This window comes from Arachis hypogaea, chromosome 6, assembly GCF_003086295.3.
Source record: "Arachis hypogaea cultivar Tifrunner chromosome 6, arahy.Tifrunner.gnm2.J5K5, whole genome shotgun sequence".
Lineage (NCBI taxonomy): Eukaryota > Viridiplantae > Streptophyta > Magnoliopsida > Fabales > Fabaceae > Arachis > Arachis hypogaea.
Window position 1 is genome coordinate 6,607,421 of NC_092041.1, and position 27,729 is coordinate 6,635,149.

The 27,729-nt window shown below is 31.0% G+C and overlaps 2 protein-coding genes across 2 annotated transcripts; both read right to left on the bottom strand.

Moving 5' to 3' along the window:
- Nucleotides 1-8,755: 8,755 nt before the first annotated feature.
- Nucleotides 8,756-11,073, bottom strand: LOC112695652 (uncharacterized). Its single transcript, XM_025748080.3, has 3 exons — nt 10,310-11,073; nt 10,097-10,226; nt 8,756-10,006 (listed from the first exon to the last, which is right to left on the bottom strand). Exons 1-3 carry the CDS (start codon nt 10,440-10,442, stop codon nt 9,130-9,132), a joined length of 1,140 nt encoding a protein of 379 aa, XP_025603865.1. The 5' UTR covers nt 10,443-11,073; the 3' UTR covers nt 8,756-9,129.
- Nucleotides 11,074-18,883: 7,810 nt separating this feature from the next.
- LOC112805221 (zinc finger BED domain-containing protein RICESLEEPER 2-like) lies at nt 18,884-22,488 on the bottom strand. The gene is made up of 3 exons (XM_025847624.1): nt 22,118-22,488; nt 20,573-21,743; nt 18,884-19,099 (listed from the first exon to the last, which is right to left on the bottom strand). Exons 1-3 carry the CDS (start codon nt 22,486-22,488, stop codon nt 18,884-18,886), a joined length of 1,758 nt encoding a protein of 585 aa, XP_025703409.1.
- Nucleotides 22,489-27,729: the final 5,241 nt, after the last annotated feature.

A 27,729-nucleotide genomic window follows, 5' to 3' on the forward strand; every position in this document is an offset into this window, starting at 1 on the left:
GATAATAAAAGGAATAACAACATCTAGTGGATTTTCACAAATAAATTTAACTCCTTCAGTCGTTTGTAACAAGATCTGACCAAAATAGTATATTTTTAGTAACACTCTGTCACTCATTTTTTTCTCACTCAACACAAAAAAAGCATCACATTAATCTTTAACTACTAGATTTTCAAATCTTAAAACTGTAAAAACTAGATAGAAGAAAGAAGAAGCTGTCGTTCAAAAACGAAGAAGACGCCACAAAGCTCCCACCAGTTCACCTCACACTTTTATATCACCATCTTTACAGAAATCGGACCCTTCAACTAGGTTAAACATGAAAAGTAAAAAAAAAAAAAAGGAGGACACCAACTCGGACCATCCGAGTTCCCCTAAAGCTTTCACAAAACAGAGGGTCCGAGTTCAATGTTCCCCAACTAATGCCCTCAGCTAAGAACTCGGACCCTGCGATATGTTATCAAAATGATTCCTTGTGAATTCGTAGTGTCCGATTTCATCAAGACGAATTTTTGCTCCTCACCAAACAAATCGGACCGTGCGATTTGTTATTAAAAATTTTCATCACAAAGAACACGCACGGTCCGAATTCTTTCTGCTCACACTGACAACAAACTGTCCCACATATATGTCTGTTCCCCCTAAACCATATCAAAGCAAAGCTCACACATGCCCCATTTCCAAAAAATTGAGCCTCATAAAGCTACAAGTCACACTTAACAATTTCTTTCAAAAAAAAAAAAACTGAAATTAAAATAAACAAATGGCGCTTTAATTTCTGATCTAGCATTAGTCTCTTGGTATAAGTTAATGTTGCATGTTCATATGATTGACCTATCTGACTTAAGGGCCAGTTTGTAACCTTTTTTTATTTTTAATTTATAAAAAATTATAGCGTTAAGTGTAATTTTTAAAATTAAATTATAATTTTTTAAAAATTTATTTAAGTGTTTATAAAAAAATTAAAAAAATATTTTTTTATAATAATTTTTTTATTATTCTTCTTTTAAAATATTTTTAAAATTAAAAAATTAAATATAAAATAATTTATTTATAAATTATTTTTAATATAAAAATTTATTATTTAAACTCTTTTTTAAAAAAAAAGTTAATTAAGTATTTATTACTACTTACTAGACATACACGATACAATTATTTATTAGTGTATGTGCAATTATAATCTAATTATGAAAATAATTAAAATATCAAGGTGTTTCAGCTGAAACATCACTAGAAGCTTCTTACCTTTTTTTTTTGGTGTTGATACTATGCAACTATGCATGTCTTATACGGGCTTAGAAGGTGTATGAAGTAGTCCAATGGGCCGTGAGTTTAATTCAGTCCTTAATTTCCTAATTATATGCAACTATAACGTTCTTGATCCCGGTTTTTGGTCAAATATATCTTTTACTTCTTGCAAATTTCTAGATTTTTCTAAGAAATCATAAAAATATAATATTCAAAGGAATATTTTTATGTTTGTTGATCCATCTATTTTGGGCTTCTTGATTGGAGGATGTGAACCCATAAAAACATGAAAATGGAAAGAGAGAACACATTTTCTTTCTACATTGCATATGTAAAGGAAGTTATCAAAACTGTTGCTGAAAGTGCAGTGCTATGACTGCTATCTATCTATGATGTTAAAAAAATCTCTAATCTCTTACTCTGACCAAAAAGAAAAAGAGGGAGTTATCAACATATTGATAAATTCATGTTTTTTATTTTTTTTTCTCTCATGCTAAGTACTCATAAGTCATAACTCACCTTTCAAATCTTTTTTTAAGGTTTGGAGATCCAATCATTCAACCAATTAATTTTAAATTCAGTTAACAATTAAAAAAAAAGAAACACGCGGAATTAAAAACAATAAGAACGTCAAAAACTTAAGTAATAAAACTAAATCTTAATTAGTTAATATTAATCAATTTTTTTATTGTAAAATTATTTTTTTAACTCTTATGTTTTGGAAGATTTAGAATTTAGTATTTATAATTTAGAATTTAAAATTTAAGATTTAGGGTGTGCGGAGACGCCGGCAAGTGGCCAACTGATGGTGGCAGTTGGCGGTGGTGGTAGGTGGCTGGTGATGAGGAGTGAAGGAAAAAAATAAGAGATAAAAGAATAATTTTAAAAAAGAAAAATGGTAAATAAATACTCTTGTTGGGTGATGTTGGTTGATTCATTATTGGCTCCCAACAAGGTTTAAAAAATAAGTTTAATTTTGATGGATTGATATCGTAAAATATTTTATATTGTGTGGTATAGTTATATCCGATTTTTTTATGATTATTCATTGTCAATGCAAAAAGCAATTACTTTTATTAATGTGTTGATTAAAATTTTAAATCAACTTGCATGGACTAGAAGCTTCATGAAACATGGTTAAAGAATTGAAGAAGCAAAGTTTGAATTGAAAACAATAATCATTAATTTACTAGAAGATGTTGGAAATTTGGAGAATAACCAAGAACATTCAAGAGAGTAGTATAACTACAACATTCTACAACAATGAAGAAGTTCAAAATCAAATTGAATTGGAGTTGAAAGGAAGTTGCACTCATCACCTCCATACTAGAAGAATCATGAATTGCATTGAAAGGTTCAAGATTGATGACTAAGCTTAATGAAGAATTTTCAAGATGTGCTAGAAATTACTTATTTGAATAGTCAAAGGAAGAAGCAAAGTTGGATAAGTATGTGTATTAAGAAGTTAGTAGAATCATGAACTTTTAGTATGAAACTTTGCCTATATAAAGGCATATATGCCTTATGTATTTTGTGTGTTCCATAATGAAATGTGTATGTTTTGAAATGTGAAAATTCTCTCCCTTGTTTTATGAGTGTTAGTGAGTTTGAGAGATGAAAAATATGATAGTGTCATTTATATGAGTGAGTGATCCTAGGGCCAATAAGTTGTGGGTATTTTACTTACATTTGGTATCAGAGCTGGTTAATCCAGCGCCTGGTGTCTGAGAGTTTGTGAGGTGTGGGAGAGTTCTCACATAGTTGTTTATTCATAGAGTCAGTATGGCAAACACTTTCAATATTGTGTGGTCCGGTCCCAAATTAGATGGGAAACTCGATTATAGTTATTGGGAGACTTTGATGTCTACCCATTTGAAGGCCCAGAACCTGTGGAATTTCATTGAACTAGGTTTGCAAGAAGGAGCAGATGCTGCCCAACAAAGGAGAGATCAATTGGCGCTATCTCAAATTCATCAAGGAGTAGATTATACGGTGTTTGGCAAAATAGCAAATGCCAAAAGTGTAAAGGAAGCATGGAACACGTTGAAGCTATCATACAAAGGCGTAGATAAAGCTCAGAAAGCAAAGCTACAGTCTTTAAGAAGAGAATATGAAAGGTACGAGATGTCTAGCTCAGAAATCTTTGAGCAATATTTTACTCGTGTTACAGATCTTGTCAATAAGATGAGAGTCTATGGAGAAGATATGCCCGATAGCAAAGTGGTGGAGAAAATTCTTCGCACCATGCCGATGAAGTATGACCATGTGGTGACTACGATACTAGAGTCCCACGATATGGATACTATGACGATTGCAGAGTTGCAAGGAACCATGGAAAGCCACATCAGTAGAATACTGGAGAAGTCAGAAAAATCAACTGAGGAAGTCCTGAAAAGCCGAGTGAATTTCAACAACGTTGCAGAATCAAACCGTACACAAGAAGGACGAGGTCGTGGTTTTAATTTTCAAAGTAGAGGCAGAGGAAGTTTTAGAGGTAGAGGTCGTGGCAATTACAACCAAGGAAGTTACAACAATTTTACACCACCCAATCAAGGAAAAGGTGGAACGAATTTCAGGCCTGTCAACCGAGGAAGAGGTCGAGGCAATTTTTATCAAGAAAGAACCAATTTCAACTGTTTTCATTGTGGAAAGTATGGACACAAAGTAGCAGATTGCAGATTCAAAATAGTGAATAACAATCAAGCACACGTTGCAGAAAATCAGTATCAAAACACTGATGATAATCCGGGTACTCAGACTTTATTTTTTACAAGTAATTCATGTGCTGAAGATGAAAATATATGGTACTTGGATAATGCTTGTAGTAATCATATGTCTGGTAGAAAGGAGTTATTTTATTCAATAGATGATTCAGTTAAACTATTATTGAAGTTTGGTAATAGTACAAAGATCCCTATTGAAGGAAAAGGGCACATACCAATTAAATTGAAGGATGGTTCTCTGAGTTATATTTCTGATGTTTTCTATGCTCCCGAACTTGATTACAATTTACTGAGTATGGGGCAATTATCTGAGAAAGGATATAAGATGATAACTTATCATGGATATTGCACTGTATTTGATAACAACGGAAGGTTCATAGATAAAGCAAAGATGACCTCAAACAGAATGTTTCCGTTAAAAATTCAACATGTTAATCCCTCTTGCATGAGTTCTGTGATACTTGATGATAACTGGTTGTGGCATATGCGGTTTGGGCACTTTCATTTTTCTGGCCTAAACTACCTGTCAAGAAAAGGACTTGTTTCTGGCCTACCACGGATTCATATTCCCAATTGTATTTGTGAGATTTGTCAACTGGGAAAGAAGCACAGAGATCCATTCCCTACAGGAAAGTCATGGAGAGCTAGAAGATTACTTGAAATTGTGCATTCAGATCTCTGTTCTGTAGAAGTTCCAAGTAATGGTGGTAGCAAGTACTTTATCACTTTTATTGATGATTTTAGTAGATATACATGGGTATACTTTCTGAAGCAGAAATCAGAAGCATGTGATGTCTTTAAGACATTCAAGGCGTTTGTCGAAAAACAAAGTGGTTGTAAAATCAAAATTCTCAGAACAGACAGAGGAACAGAATATCTTACATGTTCAGAATACTTTAAGCAACATGGAATTCAACACCAACTAACAACTAGATACACTCCTCAACAAAATGGAGTGGCTGAAAGAAAGAATAGAACCATCATGGATATGGTCAGATGCATGTTCAAGTCAAAACAAATGCCTAAAGGGTTTTGGGCAGAAGCAGTCGCAACAGCAGTTCATATTTTAAACAGGTGTCCAACAAAAAGTGTTCGTGATAAAACTCCAGAGGAAGCTTGGAGTGGAAAGCGGCCTTCCATTCATCATTTCAGAGTCTTTGGGTGTATTGCTTATGCCCACGTACCAGATCAATTAAGGAAGAAGTTAGATGACAAAGGCGAGAAGTGTATCTTTATTGGCTATAGCACAGACTCAAAAGCATACAAGTTGTACAATCCAGAAACAAAGAAAGTAATCATCAGCAGAGACGTGACGTTTGACGAGAAAGTCATGTGGGACTGGAATACAAAGATAGAAAAGCAGTCGATTGTAATTTCAAATACATGTGATGATGAAGAAGAAAGACAACCAGATGCAACCGAACAACCTGAATCATCTAGAAGACCTCAAAGAGAGCGGAGACTACCTGCTAGATTAGCAGATTATGAAGTTGGCAATGACAATGATCCGTCCGATGAAGAAATCATAAATTTTGCTCTATTTTCAGATTGTGAGCCGTTGAACTTTGAAGAAGCTTTTAAAGACAACAATTGGAAGAAAGCAATGGATGAGGAGATTCATGCCATTGAAAAGAATGACACATGGGAGCTGACAGATTTACCAGCAGATAAGAAGCCGATTGGAGTAAAGTGGATTCACAAGACTAAGTACAAACCCAGTGGTGAAGTTGATTGTTTCAAAGCAATATTAGTTGCAAAAGGATACAAACAAAAATCAGTGATCGAGTATTGTCCAACTGAAGAACAAGTTGCTGATATATTTACAAAGCCATTGAAGATCGAGTTATTTTACAAATTGAAGAAGATGCTTAATTCTGCAAGTTTGATTTAAGGGAGGCAATGTTGATTAAAATTTTAAATCAACTTGCATGGACTAGAAGCTTCATGAAACATGGTTAAAGAATTGAAGAAGTAAAGTTTGAATTGAAAACAATAATCATTAATTTACTAGAAGATGTTGGAAATTTGGAGAATAACCAAGAACATTCAAGAGAGTAGTATAACTACAACATTCTACAACAATGAAGAAGTTCAAAATCAAATTGAATTGGAATTGAAAGGAAGTTGCACTCATCACCTCCATACTAGAAGAATCATGAAGTGCATTGAAAGGTTCAAGATTGATGACTAAGCTTAATGAAGAATTTTCAAGATGTGCTAGAAATTACTTATTTGAATAGTCAAAGGAAGAAGCAAAGTTGGATAAGTATGTGTATTAAGAAGTTAGTAGAATCATGAACTTTTAGTATGAAACTTTGCCTATATAAAGGCATATATGCCTTATGTATTTTGTGTGTTCCATAATGAAATGTGTATGTTTTGAAATGTGAAAATTCTCTCCCTTGTTTTATGAGTGTTAGTGAGTTTGAGAGATGAAAAATATGATAGTGTCATTTATATGAGTGAGTGATCTTAGGGCCAATAAGTTGTGGGTATTTTACTTACATAATGTGATATTATATCATTAAATGTACATATAAAATTATTTTACATTAATAATGCATTAAAATTAAATTATGTTTCTTAAAATTTTATAATAGTATATAAATTAAAAGTCTTAATCCAATTATGTTGTGATGTTATATAACACAATCGCGCACAGGAATTTCTTTTCTCCTCCTTAATTAATTCTTCGTACAGAACTTTTCTTCTGCTGGGTTCAATTCAACGTAATAACATCGTGTTTGACGTATTGTTACGTAACTCTAAAATTGGCGTATTTGGAAAATGAAATATTGGCTCCTATTGATTATCTAAATTTTAATTTGCATTGATGTAAAGCAATAATTGGAGTGGTGTTCATTGTTGATTTTCAAAGTTCACCTGCCCGTTAACTCCAATTTGAAGTACTTGTCTGGCTTGGATTGAAGTACGGTTTATCTTTCACTCACTCAGAGAATTTTACCAAAAACATATCCATCATCATAATATATAATATTAACGTACTGTGCTTATTTCATGAAACTTGCATTTGATCTCGTAATAATTTTTTTTTAGGTAATTACGGGAAAATTCTTGAGTATTTTCAGGTAAGTCAACACTAATCTCTAATCTAGTAAATTCATTTGAGAATAATACCCTAATCTAATAAATTTATTTTAGATGATCTGATTTCTACTCCTCTGATTAAACGATTTCAAAAAAACATCGTGACCACTTGAATATCAAAAATAAAAAATTAAATTTAGTGCATATACTATTGCTCTTAATAATTAAACATGAAACATAACGTTTAACCAATTCAAATTATGTGTATATAAAAAAATTAGACACTCAAATAAAATATATATTATAATATAAAATATATTTTAAAATATATAATAATTATTTTAAAAATTAATTTTTTTTTTCATAAATATAACATTTTTTACTTGCCCTTCAACATTTGAATTGCCTTATACTCTCACCAGATAATGTTGCTGGATTTCAATCATCCACGCGTATCTTCCTCTAAACTAATTAAATAATACTAAGCTTAATAATGCTCAAGTCATTCATAAAATTCCCTTTTGATTTTTTTGGTTTTTACTGTTTATAATAGTCTTTTTTCCGACATTCTAAGTTAACTAGGTATTAGATGAATTATTTTTTGAATAATATTTGGCATCATAGTTTGAGAATAATACATTAATTTCATTATTTTGTTTTTGTTAATTATTACAAAAAAATTTTAATATAGACGAAGGAAGCAAAGATAAAGTGTTGAGTATGATATAATTAAAATGGGTGAAGGAAAGATCCAAAGCGATATTTATTGTTTTTGATGTAGCCACCTGTGGCAAGGATGAGTCCAAGGGAACCATAATAAAGCACTTTATGAAACTAAGTATGTATGATACAGAATACAATGGAGGAAGTTTCTTTCTTCTTCTCCTGTTTGCAATGGGGTTACTTACTTATTTGAATTCAAGATAATGTTTTATTATTGTGTGAGCTAGAAGACGAGGGAAAGAGGGGTAGATATGCACGTATGGTCCTCATTCCATTAAGGGTCCTTGTCTTATTGTACGGACCGTAATTCAGCAACTTTGAGTTTTTCTTTCAATTTTCATTTGATGTGGTCTCTACCTCTGCCACTTAACTCTCACGCACATGTTCATGTCAATGCTTTCTCACACTCCTTTCACCTTAATTCTTGCCATAAAATCACTCGTCCCAAAAATTTAAATTGATAAAAAAAGTTAAACGTAAACAGTCATATCTCTTACACTCTCTTTCAAGCAAGAGTCTCTTTATGAGTTTACTTGATTATTTTCGGAGTTCACTAAACAGATATAAAACTTTGATATCATGTCATGAAACCACTCGTCCCAAAAACTTAAGCTTTATTTATCTCTGGGGACATCTTATTTTCTAAAGTTTTAATCCTTATGCATATCATTTTTAATTTCATCAAGAAGAGAAGCATGTAATGTATGTAACAGCAAGAAACTTGCATAGAAGGGAAAGTGGGAAGGCTATTATTGCCATGAATAAATTATTCTTGTGTGATGAAAATGATTGGCAGCAAAAGTTTAGTTTTTAGTTTCATTTTCAGTAGGATCAAAGTCAGGTGTGTTAGTGATAAGATAAAAATATCACATAGAGACACAGTTAAAAAAAAAAAAAAAAAAAAACAGAAAGAAAGAAAAATTCTATGAGCAAAAATAACTAATATCTGTCCCAAAGAATGGAAAAAAACTGAACTTGCCTTGCACCAATAAACATTTGTGATGGCATAGATATGGAAATGAAGCATTGTAATATATATATAATAATGCACTTACAGTGTATGAAAACAAAAGAGTAGAAAGAAGAAGCAGAGCAATCCTTATTCCTCAAATTTCTACCCACACCACCCCACAAGTTAAAAAAGAAAGAAAGAAAGACAAATTGGTTTTGGCTCACAAATATTACCAAGTTGAAGAAGAGGGTGAAAGATAAGAAAGAAATGTTCTTTCTTTTTTTGTTTTGTGACAGAACCTATGTACAAATCCAAAAATCTGTGGTTGCACACACAAACCTGTACTAAGAAATTAAACACCAACCCAATGGAATCTTCTTTTTCTTTTTCTGTGTGTTTGTGTAAAATTAAGAAGAGGAGAGGAGAGTGATATGATTATATATGTCCAAAGGCTGCTGTTAGGTTCTGGATATCCTTGGAAAAGGTGGTGGTAGAAGAAGTTTGTGATGTATGGTGATGTTGATTCTTAGAATGAGGTAACATGATAGCTCCTAAAGTATCAGGAACCAAATGTGGTGGTGGTGGTGGTGTTACTGTGGTGGTTGAAGGAAGAGGCTTTATCTCATTGCATAAAGAAGCTTGGTTGTTGTTGTTGTTGTTGTTCTGAACAGCTGCAAGCATCAACATTTGATTGTGAAGATAGTCAGACCACTTTGCCTCTTCTGCTTCTTCCATGCTGCAATCTGTGATCAATCCCCATGAAGAAGAAGAAGAAGAAAGCATGTTGGTGTTCTTGAGAGATTCTGGCTTGTAGCAAAAGGAAGCAGGTAGGAAATCTGAGTTGATATCAAAAGAAGGCCTTGATGTTTGTGTGAACCAATTGTTGTTGTCGGTGACAGTGACATTGGAAGATGATGATGCATAACTCATGTTGTAGTTCCCCATAAAATCTGAGCAAGTGTTAGCCATGAACCTTGTAGTGTCAAGGAACATGTCCTTGTTAGTGGAAGAAGAACCTTCCATCTCTGTTGTTGTTGGAACAAATCCTTGTTGTTGTTGTTGTTGTTGATGATCATAGGAAGAAGCTCCATCAGACTTATTGGAACTCTCTGATCTCAACAAGTTCAATTCATTATCATTGGACAATGCTTTCTCTTTCTCCTCTGACAATCCATTCTCTATCTCAGATAATGGCTTGTGTGTAACAGGGTCTATGCCTCTTTGCCTCAGCTTCTTCTTCAAGCATGAATTCCACAGATTCTTGATTTCATTGTCTGTCCTCCCCGGAAGCTGCGCCGCAATCTGAGACCATCTGATACATGCATGGAACACAACAAATTAACAGAAAAGAAACAAGGACTCAGGAGATATAAATTGTTGTAAATTTAGTCACAATTATTACCTATTCCCTAACACAGCATGAAGTTCAATGATGAGATTTTCTTCCTCCTGAGAAAATGTACCTCTCTTTAAATCAGGCCTTAAGTAATTAATCCACCTAAGCCTGCAACTCTTACCACACCTCTGCAAACCTATCACCAACAACAACAACATTAACAACAAACCTTAACAACATGTATTATGTATCATATTATGAGTACTAACTACTACTAACCTGCTTGCTTAGGAACAGAGCTCCAACATCCATGACCGTACTTAGTGATATGCCTGAGAAGCTTTTCATCCTCTTCAGGAGACCATAGACCCTTCCGAAGCTTCTGCTTGTAACAGCAAGAGTGTCTTCCCATTATTATTCCTTCAACTATGAATGAAGTGAAGGCAAAGAAAATGAAAGTGGCAGCTAAGAAAAGGAGTTGAAATAAATAATATAACTATGGAGTATGGACCCATCAAAATAAGTCTTAGTCAATGACCCTCCTTATACTAATTAATCATTTAATCTCATAGTAAAATTGGAACCGGTGAAATTAAATTAGGGAAGGTTCATTTTGTGTGAGAATGGGGTTAATAAACAGTAGTACATTCATGTCTCTTATAAGGATGGTGGACCATCAATTTTCATTCATATTATAAAATCAAATAATCCATACTATATGCTTCTAACTGAAGCATCCAATATTCATTCATTCAAATGAGTTATTATAAAACGTAAAAATTCAAATTATATGTTACTAGCCAGAGTAGCAGACACAAGAATTTCTGGCCATTCTTCATGTCTGTGAAAAGCGGAATTGGAATACTCCGCTTTGGTTAGTGCTTAGTGCTGAAACTCGTGTCCTGAGAGAAATAATAAAAGAGGAAGAAGAAAAATAAAGTGGGATTCTATGTATTCTTTACTCTTCGACCTTTATGTGCAAAATTCATCCATGTCATTATTTCTTTGAAAAGTTCCATCATTACGTGGAAACAAACAACCATATATTTCTTCTCCTTTTTTCTTTCTTTTAATCCAAAAACAAATAATGCACAATATAATAATTTTCATTATTTTCTTGGACAATTAATGTAGTACCTTTTTACTTCTTAGGTTGTTATTTGTCTTTTCAAATAATAGTTTTTATATTATATAATAATAATATTTTACTTTTAAAATAGTTTATTTTGATATAAATATATATAATATTTATTAATTTGTTATATAAAATTTATAAAATTATATATATTAATTACATGTCTAGTCAACTCAATTTATCCTAATTTATTTTGGAGTAACAAAATTCAATTCATTCTGATTCATACACATCTTTAGTGATTATGTTTTTTTTTTTTTGAGATATTAGATTTGAACCTCCATAAAATATATTATTTTATTTTTAATTTTATTATAAAATATACAAAATATATTTTGAATGGTGGAAACTTAGATGCAATCGATTTCACGTGAAGTTGATAGCTAAAAGCTGTTAGATGTTAGATGATTTCATCTAATGGCTCTCAACTATCAACTTCACATGAAGTCAACTGCACCTGAATTTTTACTATTTTGAATTCGCACCAGATTTCGAACCGAATGAACACCACACCCCTAAGGTGATAGCTTGGGTCAGCAATGCAAGTCTTTTATTGTCTAAATGCGGTTAAATGATTATTAAAGCTTTGTTACTATATGAAGTAATAATAATTAATGCTACTAAATTATTCAAAATAATATGTGACCAAATTGGTTAAGTTGACACACACACATAGTAGCCGATAGATGCAAGGTATGGAAAATTTTCTGTTACTTATTATCATGCCCTAACCGTTTTTGAAATATCATTATAGATAGGGTTAATCTAGCTAGCTATAGTACTATCATTTTTATCAATAATAATTAAACTACCACGTTATTAAGGAAAGCTTTAATTGTGGACAACTAACAATTTGGGCGCATTAGTTGATTCATCACTTAATAATAATAATTTGTCAATCAGTTTATTAATGTCATTAACTTCACAACCATCCCACCGGCATGTATGGTCATGACACATGTGCAACATTTCTTTTAACATATGACTAAATTTCCTTGCTAGTACTTCTTTGATTAATTAGCGTTAAATCTTATTCAAATTTGAAACTGTTAAATGCTTGTAAGATGAAGAAAAATAATGAATTAATCTTATAATATATAGACTTATACAAGTGAACACAGTTAAATAGGTAAATATATGAATAAAATTTATTAACCGAAAGGTATAAATTAATTTTTCTGAGACGCTACTCTTGTAAGATTCTGAGAAAACTTATAACAGTAATTAAAAAAAAAAGTATGAGGAGCCAATGAAATATTTATATAATGTGTATAATGGAGGTTTAGAGAGTATTAGAGATATAATTATTAGTGTTACCTTTTTAATTAGTTGAAACTTTTGGGATGAGTGGTATCTTGCATGGTGTTAGAGCGCTAGATTTGAAAGGTCAAGAATTCGAACCTTAGTGAATTCCAAAATCAAATTAAATTTTTGGGAAGATACTTGTTATCACTAGTACTCGGATGGTTATTCTAGATAGTATAGGGGATGTTCATTTTGTAACTCAATAGCCCATTGTACACATTGTACAAATAGTCCATTGTCTCCCTAGCGGGATCCTTAAAAAAAATATTTGTAAAAATTTATATAAGTATATATGTAAATAGAGGTCTGGTACACATATAAACTTTTTTGGCTTACAAGCTATACAAGTTGACCCAAGTCTAAGAAAAAAACACGCGCACCACTTCTTTAAATTGAGCGTCCAACGCACGCGCTTACAATACGTTCATTATGCCGCACACTTCCTCTTCTTCTTCGATCAAAACGCAAACCATCAAGATTCAAGCGACAGAAAAAACGAAAAAACATTATTCATGGTACTATTTTAGTGTTCTTCTAGTTTTTTTTCTAAATTGTCTCTACCATGTGTCTCATCCTTAACCAGCAAAACATTAAAAGATTTCAAGAAGAAATATACTGTCTCCCCTTGATATTGGGTGTATTTCTTAAATACTTTGGGTGTATTTCTGTAATTGTTTGGTTTATTTCTGTAACCGTTTGGGTGTATTTCTGTAATCCTTTGGATGTATTTCTGTAATCGTTTGGGTGTGTTTCTGAAGTTCCATTATCTTTAAAATAATTTCAAAACTTGATTTCAGAAATCATGAAAATCGAAAAAAACAGAAGGAGATCAAAGGTAAAGAGAGAATGCACGAAGGAGATCGAACAAATTTGTCAAAAAACTTAAAAAAGGAAACAAAATCTTTTGAAAAATGGAAATTATATATTCACGCGTTAATTGATTTGGATTAATTTAAAAGTCTGTTAAAGAGACACGTAACATAAGCAGTGCTTTTAAGGATTTTGTTCTCTTTAAGCTTGTAAAGCTTATAAGCGCAAAACACTTGTATGTAGAGATTAATCCATGTAGATATTAGAGATATAATAATTTATGTTGTCTCTTTTTAACAGTTTTATCTTTTAAAATAAATAATTTTATGATATGGTATCAGAACTTTATATTCAAAAGACAAACAAAAAAAAAGTTTATACGAAAAATAAATAAACTCAAAAAGATTTTATTTATAAAATGTTGGAAATATAATATTTATATTATTTTTTTATCAATTTAAATTTTTAAAATAAGTAATTTTATGATTATAAAAGATATTATTTTATTTTAACTGAAAAATGTTTTTGACAAAAGAATGAAACATAATCGCGGAAGCATCCATATCTTATCTTATGGATTGTTGTATTTGTCGGTTAAAAGTTGTTAATAGGACAGGTATTAATGTATTATTATATTTTTGTGATCAAACTACCACGGTGCAAATAAAAGCCCATTGACCAAAACGTTTTACTCATTAATAATCATCTTGTAACAGAGATAATTAATAAAAGTTTTGCTTACTCAATTATGAATTTGCGATGACAATGCTACTTATTACTGATTTGGCTAAATTATATATTTATATCATTATCAATGTTTATTTTCTATATTAGAGAATTGATGAAAAGGAAAATTATATGATCTATCTACGCGGAATGCCCCATGTGACAACTAATTAAACCGAGAAATAAAATGTTCTGTTTTGATTAGCTTCTTAATTTTAAATAATCAAAAGCCAAAAAGAAAAACGGAAAAAAGAAGAAAAGAAAAAGAAAGGGAACGAACAAATTAAAGCATTAAACTTTAGCTTACTCATGTATGTCATTATGTATATATTAATGTATTTATTTATACTATGTGTACACTAGAATTAATAATTAAAATAAGTTATTTATATAAAATATATATTAAAATATAAAATATAAATTAAAAATAAATTAAAAAATATATATTTATATATAAATATATAATAACTAATTTTAATATATATAAATAGTATTTTTAATATTCATTATAATGAAAATGAAAGTGAAAATTAGAAGAAAATTGATATACGAATTTTATTTTTTTAAAATTTTTTATTAATATAATTTATAAAAAATTATTTTGTTATTTGTATGATTTGAGTAGTTCATAACTTTTTATATAAACTAAAAAATATTTAATGAACTGCATTACATTAGTTATTACTATATATTTATCAAATAAAAAATTTATAAATATGTTAATACTTATTAATACACCAATCTTTTATAAAGCTAAAGCACAATTGGAGGTAACAAACGCTGTGATGCAATGCAAACCCCTCTTTCTTATGTATGTGCACTTTTCTTATTGCTTTTTCTTTTAGCTTCTTGTAAGACCTTCCCATAATCCATAAAATATAGGGCTTAATTAATTATTAAGAAGTCACTATTAAATTTAAAAAATGAATAGAATAATGTGCAACTCAAAAGAATCAGAAAGGGGAACATTGTTGTTGACCTAGTGAAGCACAACGCAAAACCCATCAACATATCATATATTATTTCACGAAAAATTATTATTTTTATATTAAAATTAATCATCAAAATATATATATAGTTTAATTTATTTTTAATATATATTTTATATTAATAATTAATATTAATAACTAATTTTAATATACATTTAATATACACAGTTTATTAGGCAGGTAACTAATTTTAAATATACACTTAATATAGACACTCGCCAAACTGGCCGATCGGGTCGAATTAGGCAGGGTGCCAGCTGAGCTGGGCCGTGACAATTATAATTTATAAAATAATATAAAAAGAAAAAAGAGATTTTTTATATGGATAAAAATGATGTGACATGCATTATTATTATTACGGTTAAGTATGATTTTAGTTTCTAACATAAAGACTGAAAATTTATTTCATGCCTGACATTTTTTCGCTATAAAATGGTCACAAAGATTTCAATTTATTTAAAATCGTTCTTTTTACCAATTTTTGTTATTACTAAATTATCCTTCATTAAAAAAATTATAAAATAAAATAAATAAAAAAAGAAAGAAACGCTATGAGAGAGGAGAAAGAGAATGGGGAGAGAGAAAGAAGCGGGGGGCGCGAGAAACCGGGGGGAGGGGAGGGAAGAAGGGGGGAGAGAAGCCGCAACGGCGCCCCGCCGCCTGTGATCTGCCACTGCTCCGCTCGCCGTTTCGCAAAAAGAGAATCGGGGGGAGAAAGAAAGGGGAAGTGAGAAACCAGGGGTGGGGAGGGAAGCCGCACCGCCGCACCGCCACACCGCCGCATCGCCGCAACGCCGTCCCGCCGCCTGTGATCCGCCATTGCTCCGCTCGCCGTTTCGCAGAAAGAGAATCGGGGGAAGAAAGAAAGCATGAAGTGAGAAACCAAGGGAGGAGGGGAGGGAAGAAGGGGGGAGGGAAGCCGCACCGTCGCCCCGCCGTCCCGCTGCCTGTGATCTGACTCCGCTCCTCGTTTGGCTGTTTCTGCTTCTGCTTCTGCTTCCAATTCTGCTTTGCTTCAACTTCTGATTCTATTTTTTATTCTGATTTTGATTTGTTATTTTTTTATTTCATTATTGTTGTGCGTTAATTTTGTTGTTGAATTTGATATTGTTAATTTTTGCATTTGAATAATTTTAAATCTGATTATTGGGATTTGATGAGAGTAAGGGTGGTGGTGGTGGTGGTTCTGCTTTCGGTGGATTTTGGAGAAGAAGGAGGAAGGGTATTTTCGTCTGAATGACAATTTTAAAACTAAGTTAAATTTTTGGGACTATTTTGTAGCAAAAAAAAAAAGTCGAGGACGAAATAAATTTTCAACCTCTATGTTAGGGACCAAAATCATACTTAGCCCTTATTATTATTAGAAGAGTTGGTATTTTTTTTAATATAGAATTATTTTTTTAAAAATTGTTATTGTCTATGGAAAGCAAAAAAATATATATAAAATCAGAGATTTTGATTTTAATTTTAAATTTTTTTAAAAACAAAAATTGAAGAGACTGATTTTAATTTTTTATTTTTTAAAAACAACAATCGAATTCGATTTTAACTTTAAAAATATTTAATTTTTAAACATAAAAATCAGTGTCCAAATTTTATATTATATGTTTTTGTTGTTTGTAATAAATTCAATTCACCTATTTGAGAAAGGAGACTGTTAAGTAAATAATAGTCATCTTGAATAATATAAATAACTACTAATTAAATAAAAATATATTATACTTTTAAATTAATTATCTAAATCTTAATATTAAAATAATCATCTATATATTTAATAAAATAAACATTCAATATATTTATTATTCATATTATTTAATATTTTCATTCTCTATTTATATTTTTCTTTTGAGAAATTCCACACTAGAAACATACACTTCTATATTACTGTAATATACTTTTTCTTCATTATAGTTATTCATGACATGCATCTCTTTCATTTTAAAATTATAAAGTGGAAGAAAGGTTATGGGAAGCCATATGAATTTTTTTAAATAAAATCTGAATTATTGGCTATCATTAGCTGACGAACCTGCATGTGGGTCGACGACGGCCGTTTCCTCAATTATCACTTTCTATCTTGATTTTTTTTTTTAACCCGATATCTCCATCTTTGTTTTTCTTAAAGTTCTCTATATTTACGGCCTTTATCCTTCACCGCCACATCCATATTCATTCATTACAAGAATAATTTTATTGACTAAAATGTTTATATAGTTGCGACTTGCGACTTTTAAAAATGGTCACCATTTTAAACTAATTTTACTCTTATATTTAAAAAAAATTTAAACAATTTTTGACAATTATTTTAAAAGACAACGAAATTCTTAAAAAAAAATATTCAATCTTTTTATAGAATTGATTAGTTTTTATATTAAAAAAATTAATTTTTTTTTTGTACAAATACTAATCAATTCTAAAAAAAAATCAAAAACCAAATTAAATATTTTTTTATCAAAGACTTCGTAATTCTTTTGAAATATTTATCAGAGGTCAGACTAAATATTCACTCTTATATTTATGACTGCAATAACAATTATTACTGGTATTATATTATATAAACTATACAATAGTTCCAATAGAAAATTGTAGCATTTTATTAGAATTTAGATTTTTATAAACTTTTTTTAAGATGATTATTCTAATAAAAATATTTTTAAGTAAAGATGATATTATAAATTAATAGATCATATGAATTATCAAATATTTTAAAATATTATTTTTATATAAAAATATTTTTATAAAATAATTACATTTTTTATGACTTATATTGTGTTGGTAAATATGTTCCGATCCATATAACTATGACTTTTTTTAGTAGTCACTATTTTGGACTAATCTCATTTGTGACAGTAAACAATTATTACTAGTATAATACAGCATATATAGTAATTAAAAACAATAGAATTGTGTAACTGATAATCGAATTGGAGTTGTTAATTTTAATGATTTAAGCCAAGTTAAAAATCGGTAATAATAGTAGTAGTGATAGTGGTGTTATTGCTGAAATGATTTTAATTTGAAGTAAAATTACATTTGAATTTGGTAATTATATCTTTTATTTTTTTAAAAACATATTATAAAATTTGTTTATCTTTATTATTTTTATTATTTTGAGACAATAACTAAAATGTGTCTTAAAACACATATTAAGATTATTATTTGTAAAAAAATTTAAATTTTTTATTTTAATAAATACATAACAAATATGTTAGAAACTTAAACTTTACATATTTTTCATAAAAAAACTCAAATGATAACCTAACATATACTCTAGCACATGTTAATTAATTAAAGTCTCCTCATTTTTTGTGTGTGTGTGAATTAATGATTAATTATAATCATAATACTCTTATACATTTCAAGGTCTTGATCAATATTCAAATTTGAGTCTTGATTCATAAGTGTTAACCTTGATCTGAAGCTTCTGTACATCGCATGATGAAGTTGGTGCAATAATATAATGGTGTCATCCATAGGGTTGGAGTTAGAATAGTTTCCAGAGGGAGACTAATATAAAAATATAGAATAAATGTCTAAAATAGTTCATAAATTTTAAATTATTACTCAATTTAGTTCTCCATTTTAATAAATAACCAATTAAATTTCTAAAATTCCAAAACATATATCTTTATTAATCCCTTAAAGAAGTATCATCTAAATATCAATGACATGAAACGTCTAGCTGTATATAAATGTGTACAAAAATTAAATGTGATTCAAATTGGTACCTAGAATTATTTAATAATATCAAAATCAGTCCATCCTCCATTATAAAATTTTTATCTTCAAATTCTTGTCTTCTCTTCTTTGACCACCAGTTACATATAACAAAAAGGAAACTATGCCATCAGATATTTCTTCTGGTTTGTATAGTAGACATTTCATCAATCAATTATTCAATGCTCTCACATAATCTTTTTGGGCACTTATCCAGCTAGAGAATTCGAAAGTCCAATTGTTAAGCTCTTGCTCAAGCTGTAGATGCAGATACAGATCAGAAGCAGGAGCGTCGATGAACTTGTGATCGCTGTGGATTTTCTTGATGACCTCGTGCTTGTAATCTTCATCTTCCAAATTGAGATTCCCTCCTCCTTTCGAACCTCCCTGGACTCACGAATAGAGTGTACTATGTTTGAGGATAGTACTTTTCATTGCTGTCATCGTCGAAGAAGTTGAGAAAATCCCACAAGAAAGCTCTTTGATGGTTTATCAGTGGCTAAGAGAAGGGGGGTTGAATCTTAGCCCATTTTTCGCTTAGGAACTTTTGCTGTTCTTTAAAATACTTGAGGAGATCTTTCTTGTTTTTGTCTCGTGTCTAGTCAAGAGACTTTTTCGTTTTGTCTCGTGACCAGCCAGGAGATATTTTTCAGTTTTGTCTTCTATACAGCAGAAACAGAAATGGAGTAGAAGAGAGAGAAAATCACACCAATATATATCCTGGTTCAGCTGCTAAGTGCAATGCAGCCTACATCCAGTCTCCATTACAACAATGATGGAGTTTCACTATAATCATCTTTGATTACAGACACCAATTCTCTCTAGGAACTACAATTCCTATCCGGGACAAGTCCAGAATCTAATCCCAAAGACTGAACTTATTGACTTGGTCACTACCAAGCTTTCAACTGCTAAGTGATAACCCAACTTGCAAGGGAATTTCCACAGAATCATGAAACACAACACATATGTACAAAGGACCTACAAGGACATATATGACTTTTTCTTTTAATTTTGCACACTCTGCCTTTTTCTGCTCTATGACTTTTTCATACAAACCTCACTCTTTGCCTTTTTCCTAGGGGTGAAAACAGGCCAGGCCTGTAATAGAGTATGTTGGCCTTAGCCTGGCCTGTAGCCTGGTATAGGCTTTTTAATGAGTATCGAGTCTGGCCTGTTGTTAAATCTGGCCTAGCCTGAAGCCTGTTAATAGGCCTTTTTTTAATAATAATTAAATTTAAGATATAATTTAATTTTTAAAATTATAAAATATAAAATAATAAATTTATGAATAATATTGATACAAAATAAAGACAAAATATCAATAAATAACTATTATTAATTAAAAAAAAGATAATATATATGAATATATTCCCACTCGACTACTTCCAAAATATGTAACATATCAAAAGAAAAAGAGTTCATCAATATCACGAGTTGTAACAAACTAGCTAAATATAACATCAAATAAAAACTAATAACTACTTAAATCAAAATACAGTAAAGAAAATGTTGGACAATTAATCGATTAATCCTCCAAGCTTGCAAGTGATTTAATCTTCCTGTTCCAACACCTTGAAAGAAAAAAGAAAACATACACATATCATTAGATTTTTAAATAATATAAATGCAACAAATACTTTTTTATTGGTATAAAAGAGAATGTTCAAAATAAAATTGTGGTCATAATCTTAATATAAGTGATATGATACTTCATTTATATATCATGAAAATTCAACTTTATTATTCTAACTACTCACATCATACCAATATCAATGTTTTCACATTTAAAAACAGAAAATATTTTCTATAACATAGATACTTAGTCAAAAAGAGAAATATTAGAAAGTTAATTTTTACCTTTGGTTTTTTCTTCAAACCATACTTGTTCCGAAGCCAATCTCTTCCACAAATGAGAGCTTCAATGGATTCTTGATTTAGTCGAGAACGATATTCATCAATAATTCTTCCTCCAGCACTAAATGAAGACTCTAAAGCCACCGTTGAGACAGGAATTGCTAATATGTCCGCTGCCATTTTAGATAAAACCTTGAATTTCAAGCTATTGTTTTTCCACCACTCCAAAGCATTAAAAGACTTAGAATTACCTTCAGGAATGTAAGCACTCTCATCAAGATAAACTTCTAATTCTGATTTAGTTAGATGAATGGCTTCTTTTTCTCGAACTATATTCAACATTTCATCAATTCCACTAAATTCAGAACTAACCACGTTAGAAGAAGCAACTAGATTATTAGTGTTAACTCCATTTGTTATTGTCTCACCATGATATTTTTCAGCATATTCATCATACATTTCTTGCAATGTATTCTTCACTTTTTCAATATTTTCAGCAGCCATATGTTCAGGTTTGTAAATTAAAGGAAAACAGAATTTAATAACATGTAATTTGCACCTAGGATCCAAAACACAAGCAAGAGACATTACCATATTGCATTCTCTCCAATATTTGTCAAACTTTTCTTTCATTGAGGTTGCCATTTCTCTCATGAAGGAATCTCTATCTTCAATAGCATCATCAATTACTTGTTTCACTCTCCAAACTTCAGGAAGGTACAAGTTTGCAGTAGGATACTCACTACCAGAAATGACATGAGTAGCAAGATTAAAAATTTTTAAAAGTTTGCAAATCTTCTCAATTTTTCTCCAATCCTTTGATGATGGTTCGTAATTGTAGTGAGGTTCTCTTTCCTTATGCACAGGAAACACAGATTTAAACTTCAAAGCCACAGATAACATGTTGTAAGTAGAATTCCATCTTGTGGGACAATCAATGATGAGTTTTTTCTCCTTCAAACGCTTGTTTTCAGCAATCTCAACAAATGTTTTAAATCTTGAATCATTAAAATTGACATACTTAACACTCTCACTAACTTTATGAATAATACCTTTAATTTTACCTAGCCCATCTTGTACCAACAAATTCAGAATGTGTGCACAGCACCTAACATGAAACAAACTACCACCAACAGGTAATGAGTTGTTATCTGAAATAGTATCCTTAAGAGCCCTTAGACATGAATCATTATAAGAAGCATTGTAACAGATACTGAGAGGACTTTATTTTCAATTCCCCAAGTCTTCAAACACTTGAAAATGGCATCCGCAACATCAATGCCACGTCTAGGAGCAAGTACCTGAACAAAACTCAAAACCCTTTTTTAAAGATTCCATCCTGCATCAATAAAGTGACATGTGATAACCATATATTCAACAATTTGATGGCTTGATCTCCACATGTCAGTTGTCAAACTTATGTTCCTAACACCTAGTAACAAAGCCTTCAATTGTTTTTTTTCAGCCTCATAGATTGCCAAGCAATCACTTCGAGCAGTTTTACGAGAAATTTTATGAAATTCAGAATTGGCATATTAGAAGCCCCACATCCAAACTTCATCCTCAACAATGCTGAAAGGATACTCATGAACCATAATTGCTGTAGCAATTATTTGTCTCATCTTCTCTTGAGAATATCTTGCACCTGGTGTCACAAAGGGATTAACACTTGAATTGGAAGGTTGAAATGGAATCAATGGTTGCTTCTTTTGTGCAGCAACATGCAATCTCTTTTGTAAGCAACTACTAAAATGCCTCCATAAATGTGAAGTACTAGCTCCTTTTCCAGCATAAGAAAACATTGATTTGCAATACTTGCAAATAGCTTTTGTACCTTCAGAACTTTCAACTTGATCAAAATCATTCCAAATTGGTGAAGTTTTCTTCTTTTTTTGTAACAACAGTTTCATTACTACCATTTTCATCCATGACTGATTGATTTGTAATAGTTGTTGTGTGTTGGTACAATGCCAGTGTCTGTTGTTGGTATTGTTGGTACTGACTGATTAATTTCTTCTCCATTTAAAGAAATAGAATTGGCCAATGGATTACTTGGAGTTACAGATTCAGCCATTTCTAAAGCTTATTATAATGCCTAAACAAAAATTAACAGACAACATTATCTCATGATTTTTGTTGTGTGTGTTGGTACAATGCCAGTGTCTGTTGTTGGTATTGTTGGTACTGACTGATTAATTTCTTCTCCATTTAAAGAAATAGAATTGGCCAATGGATTACTTGGAGTTACAGATTCAGCCATTTCTAAAACTTATTATAATGCCTAAACAAAAATTAACAGACAACATTATCTCATGATTTTTTTGGCTTTCATCATATCAATGGCATAAAGTAAGAACCTTTTAATAAAGAAAAAAATTGATAAAATTTTATGTTCAAAAAAGTAGAAATAATATCACAACACAAACAAAAAAATCGAACTAAAAAGAAGATCTTTGACAAAATAAAACCCTAATTGATGAAAAATAATTAATATTATAACAATAAATATAAAAAATAACAAAATAAAAAATAATGACATGAGAAAGAAAAAGAAGTACTTGCAGTCAAAGGAAGACAAGATGAAGAGGATGGTAGATTGGTAGCTGGTAGTGGTAGGAGCGTGTAAAGTGGAGAAGAGAAAAGAAAAAGACCGTGTATATGTGTATTTCTTTATTAGTGTGGAGGGAAAGGTTTTAGAAATATTTTATTTGATTGACTTTTGATATTCCAATATCAAAGATTAAAGATATAAAGAAAATAAAAATGCACATATATAATTAAAGAGATAAATGGTTGAGTGGATAAAGATATTTTTATAAGATAGAAGGCCCAAGTTCAAATCCTTCCAATAGCTTTTTCATTAGTATAATAAAACTCTATATATATATTTACAGGCTCAGGCCGGCCTGACAGGCCCAACAGGCTATTTCAAAAGCCTAGGCCTGCCCTTTTAAAGAATATAGGCTTTTTTAATAGCCTGAGCCTGGGCATTTTAAAGAATATAGACTTTTTTAATAGCCTGAGCCTGGGCCTATTTCCTATCAGGCCAGGCCAAACACAGGCCAGGCTGCAAGCCCTGGCAGGCCGCCTGGCCTATTTTCACCCCTACTTTTTTCATGAGACTCAAGATAGATAAAATTAAACATAAAATTAAAAAATGTAGAATATTGAAGGAGAAGAACTTCTGTTAGCTTAGGTAGCTATGTGAACACTGTGCCTTGCACTCTCACTCCTTATTTCAAGCCCTGGCTGTTCTCCCTTATTTATAGAGGGAGAAACCTCCACGGTTGAAACAATTTGAACCAAGCTAAACTTCTTCTTTTTCAAGAAAATTGGTTCGGCCAGAGAGAGAGGAGAGATAACCGAATGCTATATCCAACATGCAATTATCTCTGAGTCTTCCCTTTACACCAAGCTTCACCAATCCGAGCCATCCATCCTTGCTTGCACTCTAATAAGGACTTCTAGCCCTTGATGCTTCTTGATGCATGACAGCTTCTTCTGCTTAAACTTCTGCATCTTCTCCACGTAGCTACAGTAGCTACCTCCTGTGGCAGTTGATCAAAAGCTAAGACAAGCCATCCCTTAAGGATCTTCTTCCTTTGACCGAGATCTCTTCTTCCATTTTTGGTATGGAGAGCTTGAGCTTACTTAACCAAATCTTACCCTTATTTGGTGAAGATCTCAACCACAACATACTTTTTGTTTTCTTTTTCTTGCCATCATTGTGATGGTCTTGTTACTTGCTTCTTCTTCTTTTCGGTAGCAAGCTTTAGTTTCCATGCTTTCTCTGTTGAAATAACCGAAAGAGAAGAAAGAGTAGAGAGAGAAGAGAGATAACTTTGAGATGCTTTTAGTGAAGTTAGGAAAGAGAATGAAATGAATTAATTATTTCGAAACCCAAGCCTAGAAGCGTGTAGAACACTTAAGGCAATCACATCATTTTTCACTTTCTCTTTCCTATTTTCAATGTCTACATTAAGTGCAATAGAACATAATTTGAAATCCATCCAAAGATGCATATGACATCCGTGGAAGCATGCATGGATTTCTCTTTCTCATTTTTCAATTTGGACCAAACTAGTGGATCTCTCCATCAAAGTTGATTTGGGCTAATAATAATCAAATCTGGCCCATTAACAAAGTATTGATTCAGCCAAACAATTTAACCAAGGCTGAAAGTAAAACTCATTTTGGGCTTGCAACAATTTTTCTTTTCTTTTCGACCCAATCAAAACCTGCACAGTAAAATTATTTTAATTAACATATATGAATTGAAATCAAATGAATAATTTTACAATTAATCAAACTAATAATGTTTAGTCATCACTAATATTAATTTAGAGTTTTCCAAACTCATCACTCTTGAAGGGAAAGGTGGTGGCAGCAATGGCTTAGCGGAGAAAGATGGTGGGCAATGTTGTTGCGGATAAGATTCATCATAGGCGGAGGGTGGAAGAGCACCATATGGATCATAGAGCTGCGGATAGAGTTGATACGAAGAAGAGGATTCACCTATGTATATGATTTTGTGATTCTTGGCATCTGTTGGTACACAATTGAAGGTGTTGGTTACTTCTTCATGAAATTCATCTGCATGCTTTCTATCCCCATCCCAATGCATGGAAGCTCATGATCTCCCCTCCTCGAATGGCGGGAGATCCGCCTGGAGAGGGAAAGGATGACCGAACAAGTCGTGGTCGTGGAGAGCATGAGGATTTTCATCATCATTGTATTCTTCGTTAGAGTGGAAGTGGAGGTGGGAGCCGGAATTGGAATAGGCGGAGAAGACAGAGGAGAAGCGTGCTTCGCTAGGTGAGCCATCAATGGAGGGGAAGGCGGAGGAGAGGCAGCGCCGCCTCCTACCTCTAATTCCCTGTCTTGCTTAATAAAGAGGTGGAGAGAGTGGCCGATTTCCTCGAGTGAGTTTATGTACGCCATGTGTGCGGAGGAAGGTGGATAAACGTTGATAATGGGGGGACCAGTGTGAATAATTTATTCTAAGAGGAGAAGATGTTGAAACGATGTTGTTCTCACATGCTTAAGGCGTCCCTCTCTCAACGATGTTGTTTCATCCAATGTCTATTTGCCACTTCACGTTTCATGTCATTGACGTTTAGACAGCAATTTTCTAAGGGACTAATAGAGATGCATATTTTAGAGTTTTAAGGATTTAGTTAGTCATTTATTAAAGTGAAAGACTAAATTGGATGGCAATTTAAAATTCAGGAATAATTTTCGCCATTTACTCTAAAAAAATATAACTTTAAAAGGGAGAAAAATAAAATTAAAAAGGGCCAATGTAAAAATTAAAAGACTATATACATTAAAAATTTTAAAGGCAAAGGCCATTGCCCCTTGAAATGTACAGGCTCCGAGCCTCTGGTTGCACATGAATAACTGAACATATTCCATCAATTGTATTGTATTTAGGATGGCAACTAGGAGTGTTTGTGGTGTGGTTTGTATCGGTTTTAAATAAAAAATTCATTTGATCGGAATATTAATTTTACTTGCGGTACGGTTTAAATTAGATGATTTAACAAATAATCCGATCCAATTTCAAGCGGTTTTGATTGGATTGGATTTGATGTTTTATAAATAAAAAAAATTAAATATAAATAACAAGTCTCAACATCAAATTTTAAATAATCAACAATAATATAATAAGTTTCAACAATATATTAAAAAACTAACAATAATATAATAATTAAAATAAAAGTATAAGTTAGTTAAAATAAAAAAGTAAAAATTATTTTGATCATAAAATATTTATTGAATAATAATACATGAATAATATAAAAATATATAACAAACTGAATATATTGTAAGTAAAATTGTAAATATAATAATAAAATAATAATATTGTAGCACATTATATGTGGTTTAAATTAGATTGGATCAGTTTTGAGAAGTAGATCTGAAATCCAATCCGATCCATACGATTTGCAAAAAATATAATCCAATCAAATTTAAATTTCGGTTTGAATTAAATTGGATGAGCGGTTAATTTTGAATCGATTTGGATTCAAACATCTCTACTGGCAACATGCACTCTACCCGCAGGCTTACCCAACTCGACCAACTATATATATATATATTATAAATGGGTGTTGAACTAAAGACTTCTCATTCAATACAAAAACTATTTACTGTTGAGCCAGTGTCATTAATTATTAGTTTAATATTTTTATTTATATAATAATCAATTCTATTTTAGTAATATATAAATACAATATTTTATTTATGTTTGTATTATTAATTTAAATAAAATTTTTTATATAAAATTAAATATTTGATAATTATATTATTTATAAGATAATTGTATTATTTTATAGGATAATTGTATTGTTTATATTAAATTTTTAATTTACATATTTATTAAATTATATAATAATATTACATATTTATAAAATTTCACAGATAAAATCGAATACTCACGTGTTAATCATAATAGAATTAAAATTATAGTTAGATTCAAGGCCACCACTAAGATAAAGATCCCAAAACCAATTTTTGCTAAAGACGCCTACGTGACAAGACCTAAATCATACATTCTAAGCCACACTTTTTATTACAAAACACTTAAAATCATAGCGTTTTATAAGAAAAGCGTCACTTAATGAAAAAAAAAAGTAAATTAGAAGATTTAAGAGAAGAAATAATTAAATTATCAAAATTAATAGATCAAAAATTAATGATTTTAACTAATGTTAATTGTAATGACACCGAATTCTTAAAATCAATACAAAATTATTTTTCTCAAAATCTTTATTTTACTATAAGTTTTATTGAATGATTTCAAAAACCTGAAAAAATTTATATTTCACACAGAGTTTTTAAAAAATGTTATCATGTATAAAAAAGAATTAAATAATCTTCAGGACGAAATTGATGATCTTATAATAAAAAAGATAGAAATAAGAATAATTATGAACAAGTTGGAATTAAATTTAGGAAATTTATAAATGCCTGGAAAACCATATTACGATTTAAAAGAATTAAAGCTGTTGAAAGAAAAAATGGAGAATGAAATTGAAAAATTAGAAAGATATTTAGAAACAAGAGGAACTGTAGAAATAAAAGAAGTTATTGAGGATTTAAGAAATTATATTAAAGAAAAAGATAAACAGAAGTTATCGAGGATTTAAGAAATTATA

What these genes read in the sequence shown, in the direction of transcription:
- LOC112695652 (XM_025748080.3), bottom strand. Translation starts at nt 10,442, where the DNA reads ATGGGAAGACACTCTTGCTGTTACAAGCAGAAGCTTCGGAAGGGTCTA. An exon ending in CTCTGTTCCTAAGCAAGCAG is followed by an intron (nt 10,227 to 10,309) that starts GTTAGTAGTAGT and finishes TGTTGGTGATAG; the next exon opens with GTTTGCAGAGGTGTGGTAAG. An exon ending in CATGCTGTGTTAGGGAATAG is followed by an intron (nt 10,007 to 10,096) that starts GTAATAATTGTG and finishes TGCATGTATCAG; the next exon opens with ATGGTCTCAGATTGCGGCGC.
- LOC112805221 (XM_025847624.1), bottom strand. Translation starts at nt 22,488, where the DNA reads ATGGTAGTAATGAAACTGTTGTTACAAAAAAAGAAGAAAACTTCACCA. An exon ending in GTTGAGGATGAAGTTTGGAT is followed by an intron (nt 21,744 to 22,117) that starts GTGGGGCTTCTA and finishes TTCATGTCTAAG; the next exon opens with GGCTCTTAAGGATACTATTT. An exon ending in GTTTGAAGAAAAAACCAAAG is followed by an intron (nt 19,100 to 20,572) that starts GTAAAAATTAAC and finishes TCGTGAGTCCAG; the next exon opens with GGAGGTTCGAAAGGAGGAGG.